This window comes from Halyomorpha halys, unplaced genomic scaffold, assembly GCF_000696795.3.
Source record: "Halyomorpha halys isolate HHAL.00 unplaced genomic scaffold, Hhal_1.1 Scaffold150.1, whole genome shotgun sequence".
NCBI classification, from domain to species: Eukaryota; Metazoa; Arthropoda; class Insecta; order Hemiptera; family Pentatomidae; genus Halyomorpha; species Halyomorpha halys.
Genome location: NW_027113424.1, coordinates 688,733 through 698,132, shown reverse-complemented (window position 1 = coordinate 698,132; position 9,400 = coordinate 688,733). Strand labels below are relative to the sequence as shown.

General features: G+C 29.9%; 1 protein-coding gene across 1 annotated transcript; it reads right to left on the bottom strand.

Annotated features, from left to right (window-relative positions):
• Positions 1-3,610: 3,610 nt before the first annotated feature.
• On the bottom strand, positions 3,611-7,952 carry LOC106678627 (EEF1A lysine methyltransferase 1). Its single transcript, XM_014417253.3, has 4 exons — positions 7,697-7,952; positions 6,161-6,308; positions 5,866-6,075; positions 3,611-3,823 (listed from the first exon to the last, which is right to left on the bottom strand). Exons 1-4 carry the CDS (start codon positions 7,850-7,852, stop codon positions 3,696-3,698), a joined length of 642 nt encoding a protein of 213 aa, XP_014272739.1. The 5' UTR covers positions 7,853-7,952; the 3' UTR covers positions 3,611-3,695.
• Positions 7,953-9,400: the final 1,448 nt, after the last annotated feature.

Here is a 9,400-nt window from a genome sequence, read left to right as displayed (position 1 = left end):
TCTGCCAACCATAGTTGGGGGAATAAAAATGTCGGCTGTTTCAAAACGTTACAAAAATAATTTTTCATTCGGACCTCCTCAACTTTAAAACCACTTAAAAAACTTGGTAGATCATAACTTAAAGTAGAGTAATTATGCTAAAATATGATTCGTAATGAGTGAGGACAAGGAAACTATAGAACTAAATACAACTACGTTGATAAACCCTGGTAAGAACTAGGTATCTAGGAAATTGGATTGAACCATTTATAAACATTAAGAAGGTTCAAATTTCAGGTAAACCTAGTTTCAAGTCGACTGCAAAAGAATTAAAAATATAAATAAAAAAAAAATAAAACAAAAGGTTCAAGATCTTCTTTTTTTTTGAACTCACAGAGGAAGGGATAAATAATGAAGGTCTAAAAAAAAAAATTTTTTTCCTGGATTCTATATCCAAAAATATTGGACTCCTTATTTCATCGTTCCTTGCAATGGGTAATAGTAGCAGTGTAAAAAATAAACAATTTTTTCGTTAATATTTTTGTAATCTTATTCTTCCGGGAATGTCTAAAAAATGCACTTCAGCATTTTGTTCTTTATTTAGAATAAGAAAAAAATACATTGGAGAGATTAAAATGATACCAAAATAACGTTAAATTATAAAAAATGGCAGTAACGGTACAATGCATATTTGAATTTAAGACAAAAGAAAATTGATTTGTGAAGGTTTAGCGGGTTTTTATGGCCCATTTATTCATTATGATACTGTAACTGTTCTAAAGATGGCCTCATAAAATTAATAGATGACAGAATTGCATTTAAAAATAATTAAATGACCAAAACAATTATATCTATTCATATGAGTAAAAAAAAAAATCAATTAATTTTTACAAATTACGAATAGAACATAACTTAATGTTACCTGGATAAAATAAAGTATAAATCCCTTATTATTAGACAATTAGCTCTTGAAACAATACAGAACACTATAACTAACACGATTTGCTCCACTTGCTTTTGGAGTCTAAAGTAACACTAATCAATTTTGTTACCTTTTCGCGCCTCCATTATCCATAATGAGACAGGCTGCACACCAGTGTTACCAAGTCATCACAAGATCTATAAAAATTTTTAATGATTTACTATTTTTTTTAACCCTCGAACTAGATTAAATTACTGATCTGGGATTATTATGTACATTATTTTATACATATAACTAAACATTATTTTATAATTATTAATTTCATTATAAATTACCAATAAAATGTGTTGATTTTTCTTCTCTTATCCTAAAAAAATAAATAAACCTACTTTATTTTATATAAATTTGGCATTTTGCTCACCCTTTTAATCTGCAACTATCGTGATTGTAATATTCAATAGTTATTAAAGATCAAGCTTTTCGTGATAGTTAATAATAAAAGGATTTGAAGTGGTTGCTCTGATTATTTTTATTTATTTACTGGTAAATGTGGAGGAAATCGTTCTTTTCAGTGAACATTTCTGTTGGTGATCGAACCATTTCTGAACTTAACATTTAGAACATATATGAATGTTTGTGATAATTTACTAAAATTGATTTTAAACATAAAATATACATCATACATATTAATTTCTTAAGAAAAATTGTTAGACCGACCTGGCTGAGGCCCCACTAGCGATTTCTAGTGTCATTCATACTAACTACATGCCCCTGGTTTTTCTCTTTCTTTTAAATCAGGTTTTTTCCATTATCCCAGGTTCAGTGCTGAAATGTATTTTACAGCTTTAAAATTTATTATTGTTTGAATTTCATTTAAGAGAGAAAATAGAAAAAGTATAAGCGGAATAAAATAGAGTTTTCCTAATAAGAAAAAATAAATGTCAGGTCTGATTCTTATTGTCTTTCTGCTTGTTTCGATGTTGATAGTTTTCATTATGCACCAATCTGGATGTTTTGATAAAATGTTTGAGTTTGTACCCATCTCATTTAGGAACTTAGTAGCAAGTCGCTTTTTATATTGTTATAAATCGTAAAATTTTAGGTATTTAGTTTTAAATTATTAATTTAAAAAAATCGGAATATTAAGGATAAAATAATAAATTTATTCAGCACAAATAAAACAGAAATGAACAAATATGCCTTTTTTCTTATCTTTATTTTAATTTAAAAATAATCATAAATTTTATAAATAATTTTTAAAAATAAACTTTGGTAGGTGATAATTATAAATTGTTGGCCTCTATTTGGAGTTTTATTTTAATTTAATTGGTGTCACTTTGCTATAACATACAGACTTTTTTCTAAAGAGTAAAATTAATTTATTACAAAAACTTCATGTAATACTTTGCTAAATTTGAATAGCTATAACATTTTCACTAATCATCCACTAAAAACCTTCAATATCATTTAGTTTTTACAAAGGAAAAATACTTAATTTAAAGTCATGAAAACATTTTATTTTAATCCAGAAAGAGGTGCAAATATTTTTCTTATTAATATCAAGTTAAAACATTTTTAAAAATTCATGTCAGGAAGTTCGCCATGATCATGAGAAATTTGAGAGCCTACTTCAAAAGGCCACTGCAGTTAAATGTTTTACTCAAAGAGTTACTGAAATTTGAAACCAACCTTTGAAGTTAAGAAATTCAGATTTTATTTATACAATGTTGTTTTTGAACAGAAAAGGAAACTATTGTTGCCATTCACATTTCCAAAAGATAAGTGAGTAGCTCGAATTTAATAGAATAGTAACCAAAATTGTTAGAAAATTTGAGATTTTAACTACTCCAACAAATTATTTTATCAATGCCTTACAAGAACAGACTTTTTTAATTTATGTAATCTTTTTAGATTACAAGACTTTTGTTCCAGTCAAAGGAAGAGGCAGGTAACCAGGCAGGTTTTTTTTTTTAGTTTTTCATATAAATCGGAAACTATATATTGCTCGATATGTACTAGATGTTCACTAGAAAGATAATTAAATTGTCTATAAATCAGAATTAAAAAAACCAAAACTTTCTTAATCAGACCATTATTAGCTAAGATACAGCAAATAATGTTTGCGTTGAACTAAATCAGTACAGAAAGTCGTGTGAGTAGACATACTAGATCAAAAGTACTTCATTAAATTGCATTATAAAATGGACAAATGGAGATTAGAGATCAGGAAATTTGTTTGACCACATCAGGTGAAAGTGATCCAACAATATTGATTACAATTATCAACAGTGCATTTATCAATTTGGAACAAAACAATTTCTGCAAAACCTACCAACATTTGCTAAATCACCAAAGAGCTCTAATGCTTTGTCATAGGGCTAAAAGATTTCAATAAGCCTATTCAAATTAAGGAAGCATAATAGTATGTCTGATTAATGATCATAAGTCTTCCTTCTTTGGTTGAAGCATTTTCATCTAGGGGTGCAATATGTTGAGACCATGTAAAACTAGATAAGGTCTATAGTTTCCAATGTATCTAATTTTTTATGATAGATTACATGAACTTGTTACCAGTTCTGATTTTTCATTGTTTATTGCAGTAAAATAAAAATAGATGGATAAAATGGAGTAAAATTACTACAGTTCCATAAAATGTGAATATTTTTTAGATAAGTAATGAGGGAGATGGTTATAAGAGAATATATTACATTGCTAAAAAATAGAATTATATATTTTTTCAGGAATATATATCACTTTTAAAAAATAATATCATACAATTTTTATTTAAAAACAATTATTTAAAACTATTATTATAATTAGTGTAGCAACAAAATTCATTTGCTAAATTGTTTTCATGCTTTGGCTCAAAACTACTTTTCTTTAAACTTAGTAGTTTTCCAACTAGTTCTTCCATTACAGCACCTGAAAAACATAAAATACAAATTAGTTTTTTTAATAATTAAATATATTCATTGATTAATTGTTTGAGAGTGGTTAGTATTAATAATGACACAACTTTGATTGATCTACTTTACTCTTAACAGTACATTTCGGACCTTAGACCATAATCAAGGTTATTTTGTTATTGTGTCTTAGTAAGAAGAATTTTTTCTTTTAAATAGTTGCTGATGCATTGAGATTATAAATTTTTATTATTGACAGATGCAATTGGCCTATAAGTGCAAAACGAATAGAGGGTATCTCCTTGATAATAGCTGAAGGGCCGAAACGATTTGAAATAAACTTTGTTGAGAGTAAAGTATTGTTCATGTTGTATTATTATTAATGTAATACAAATTTAGTAACAGGTGAGGATGAGACACAAAGGCTAGATAGCCAATATGTACCACAAATATGAAAGTAAGAAGTATAAAATAAGTGAAAATATCAATAACATAATAGACCTCACAAATAATAAAGTATTGATAAACACACACACACACACACGTAATTGGCCATCATGGCTAATTCACAAACTCATTTCCTTCCTAACCTAGTGCCTTGATCGCATGCAATCCTGTGGTCTGGCTACGATATCTATATTATACTACAATTTGGACTGACTAGATTAGAATCATGCCTTTTCTTTGCACACTGGAGTCCCTTTTCTTATCACCTTTTCTAGGTCAAGGTTGAATAGCAGCCATGACAGGCCATATTCTTGTCTTAAGCCGCTTGTGGCCATGAAAGTTTCAGACATGTTTCTCAGCAACCTGACTTGACATCTTGAATCTAACTTCAGTATCTCTTTATAATGAATCAATTTAAGGGGTATATTTGTTGTTTCCATAGCCTGGAGCAACCTCTCTGTAATTACGCTATTATTCCTCTGATATATTCTATGAGAGGTGAAGTGTGATGGTGTTGTATTCCCTAATTCTTTCAACCGGGGTCCTCAAAACAAATATTTGGTCTGTTGTTGACCTCCCTATCATGAACAGACTCTCATCTCCTTTTCTGAATAAGGAAGTAGTCCCTGATTGATGATATTAGATAGGACTTTGTAAGTATAGTTCAGGAGAGTTATAGCATGATAAGTGATGTAATCAGTTTGACCTCAATGAGAACATTTGTGTATCATTAATTTGAAGTATTCATAGTTAACCAAATGGCATAAGAAAAACTCACAGACAACTTTGAGAAACTTGTTGCCCCAAAACTTCAGAGGTTTAGCAGCAATACTGTCTGATACTTGGGGGCTCTATATTTTTATTAGTTTTTGGACCATAGCATTAATTTAATTTTTTTTTTTTTCAGAAGTTCATTAAACTCCAAACAATAAGCCATTAAAAGTAACTAGAAAGAAGAGGAGTTTCATTTTCCATAGTTTGAGTTTCTAAAACACATCTAAAGTGGTCCATCCATCTGCCAAGGATGGGTTCTTTATTCCTAATTATTGATCCATCCTGTTTTCAATAAGCATTATTTCTCAGCTTGAATACCTTGCTATTAGTATTTATGCTCCTTAAGATGCTTTAGTGTCCTGCCTTAAAAAAACAATCACTCTTATTTTACCCAATTCTTTTCTTCACTCTTTTGCACCAACAATAGTTTAACAGATTTCTCCCTGTAGCCCTGATGAAGACCTACAATGTAGGGAAAACACTAGCATCTAATTATTTAACACATCAGATACTATTTTATATTGTATTTTTGGTTGCAAGCCAGATGATTTCCTTCTTGGTTTACCATAATTCTACCACCAATTTTTAAAATGAAATATATTCCATATCCCAATAAGGCAAGACATATCATTGAAGAATGTATAAAAATTAATACTACAGACTTCACACACAATGGTTTATACACTGTTAGTAGCAAAGCACTTTCATTAAATTTAATAGCACTTAACACCAATGGAATTATGTTAATAATCTAACTATTCTGAGCTGTGAGTTAGCTAAGATATAAATTTTGTTGTAATGAAAATATGATAGATAATAAATGACAATTATCAAAATTACCTGTACACAAAATAATTTTAGATTTTGTAAAAAATTTGATTGTTACAGAAGTCTTGGTAATGCAGTCTTCAGAGAGAAATGGTGGATCAGCAACAACTACATCAAAGTATCCAGCCAATTCTCGTGGAACATCAAGGGGAAAGTTATAATCATAAAAATTGTAATCTAGGCCATACATTGCAAATCTTTTGTCATATTCAAAAAGGATAACTAAAACAAAAAAAAAATGCAGTAACAATATTAGATACAATATACAAATACATTTATTTTCTTAAATTGTTTATATTAATTTTACCTTCACGATTTTTGGCCTTTGACTTCAATGATTTGTAAAGGGAAGGACAAGAGATAAGAGCAATTCTACCATTTTCTTTGCAAATTTTACATATTTCACTGGTCAAAGCTTCTATTGTAGAATTATCGTACCAAAATTGGCTCAGTTGCTATAAAAAAAAAGAAGTTAAAACTAGTTATTACAATTATGTACTTAATCACTGAAAATAGTCATCTTCTGAGGTATCAAGAAATTTTATATCCATAAAATTCCAAAGTGATGACGATCTAAACTGTAAATAGTAAAATAATGGGTTTTATGTTATATACAAAACAAGGAACTAATTCCAATTCATGAATTACCTTTTATTGGCATGTGGTGGGAAAAAGTCAGTATATAGTAACATTACACAGTATTTTATTCTATTTATCAAATTTGAAGTAAAAGTTTGTGTGTAAGTAATCACTGTGATAAGGTTTCAACTTACAGATGTATATTAAATAAAATTATATCCTAGTATAATGTAATTTTGATAACATACTAGCTGTGTCCCATGGTTTAATGGTTTTGAAGGAAAATAATTTCTACTTTTCAGTAGAACAGATGCCAACAGAAATTAAGTTAAATATAGTAACAGTTTGAAAGCACTACTCCAACATTGTGAGTGGGCATATACTCCATCTGGTTCTAAGCCTGGATAAAGCAGGAGGGTTGACAGGCAACCATTATCAGACTGATTTGTAGCATGGAGAGGAGAAGATAAGACCTAGAATAGCAGTAGGAAATAAGGTGTACTTTGCTTTACTTAACCTATTAAAAAGCAGAGGGCTGAGCATAACTACCAAAGTAATGCTGAATAACTTTACAACTTATTAAATTGAGAGTGGATGCTCAACAAAACCTACTGCACAGAAAATAGGCGTTTGAAAGGAAGATTTTTAGACAGATCCTCATATGAAAAGACAGTATATGCAATATCTATAGGTAGTGCACTCAAAACAAGATGGAATAATGTGAGGGTTGACCTCTGTCAGTTGGGCATTATTATAAAGATGACAGATGATGGAATCCAGTGAGATAACCTTGTTAAACAGGCCAGGATCAGCCATAAGCACCGGTTATTACACTAAAAAAGAAAAAGTATTATCCACTCTATTTTTATTACTACTTTAACTGGATTATAGCTGTTGATTTCTGCCTGATAAAGAAGTATACTAACTCTCAAGAGATCTTTTTGAGGTGGGCCTCACTACACATCACTTTATGGTGTCATGTTATCATTGGTAAAAATGGTTGAATATTTTTCCATGATATATAAGGAATCTATGCCCATTCAACATGTTGGAGTAATGCCTGAACAATTTAAACAAAGGCTCTAAAATTAAAGATATAAAAATAATATTTATTCGTTCAATTAAAAGTAATATCACTGTTAAATCATATAATGTGAATTATTTTTATCACTTAGATCAGGCTAAGGTATAATCGCAGCCACAAGTATAACATTGGAGATGAAGAAGAATGCATATTTGTAAAACATATTAAAGTACTCGTTACCCAATTTTCTTGAAAAGCTGAAATATCACAGTCTTTTAGATTATTTTGTACTCTTTCCAATTTGTTTCTTTCTTCTTCCTGCTCATGATAAAATTCATTAAGTGCCTTTAATGCTTCAGCAGATAAAGTAGGGACATCGTCGTCTGATTCACTCATTTATTTATTTGATTTCATGCAAATTGAATCTTAGCCAACACTAGTAGGCAATTCAAAATGTAATAACCTCTTGTTTCCCTCACTCAACGTTGAAACTAAACCAAAGAGGTAGAGGTGATTGTTGGTATCGAGCTATGTATGTATGCTAATGAATTAATCCTGGAGTTTCACATTATTTATCTAGCATAGTATGAAATAAATCGGTGTTGTGTAAAATCAACGTTAATAATGATAATGATAAATATAATAATTTTTTGGTTTTGAAAATTTATTTCTTTCCTTTATTTACAAAAAATCAATAATTTGACCTCATTAAAGGTTTCTAGAAAGTAGTGTGGCAAGGTGATAAGAAGCTGTGCGCTACTAATTCCAAGAAACAGGGTCCGAATTGCTGAGGCAGATAATTATTTATTCTAATACTGTAGTCGTGATTCTATGGTGAGTCTATGTAGTCGTCTAAACCCTGTGGATTTGGGAGCCTATGGGGTCCTCCTAGCCTCTATAAAGTGGGTACCCTTCATTGGGATAAAATCTGGCAGTTAGCGTGATCTTGAAAATATTATCTTGTATAAGCGTTGTTCTAATAACAGTACTTCCTAACAAAGAACTGAACCCCTGACTCTCCATGGATTATGGTGGTTCACATTACTAATATTATTAAAGAAGGATTCTTATTTAGGCAATGTAGGTTGTTACAAACAAGGTAATTAGGACCAATTAACTATAAAAATCTTTGAATACAAAATACAAATTATTGTCTAACGAAGGCTTTGACTTCGTTAGTAAAAAAAAATTTAAAAATCATACAGTTCAAGGAAACATTAATAAAGACGTTTAGATAAATTTTAAAAACCTTATTATTTGTTCACGAAAAAAGCTTGAAAATATTGTAGAATTACGTGAGTCCGCCCATGCCTGTGTAACTGTGCACTGTGCATAAGTTAACGTCACGGCCCTGAAATCGTTGAATACCACTTGGTGTTCATCCGGATCTCGACGGAAGTGACCCAATAAGATCATAATAAATATCTAAGAAATTTTAAATTTTACTATGCATAACAGTTTTATTTACATGGGATTCAGTTACTATTAAAATAATGTATTTATTTGTGGCAGGGTGGTTCAAGTAATTAATTCTATTGTGCTATCATAATTTATTCAATTTTGTTGTCCACTTTTGTTTTTTCATTTATCTTCAGTTGGCTCTAAAAAAACTTTTTACAAATGAATCCATTAAAACACAATAAAATATTTCCCTCATTGTCAGACCGTTCTCCTCCTCTCTTTACTCAGTACAAACTTCAATTGAGTCAATAATGAACTTCTACCTTCCTGATTGCCAAACAATCACTGCCTTCCCTAAATTCAAATCCTTAATAAATTTAGGATTATAGTGTAGAAGGGCTAGTAATTTAGATTCTCTATGTGATGGTTATATGAATTATAAGTATATGGTGGTTATTGTTGTTGTTATCTGAGGCTTTAGGGCGTAAAACCCTGAGGTCATCAACGCCCATAGGTTTTATAGGTTTTATGGTGGTTATTTTC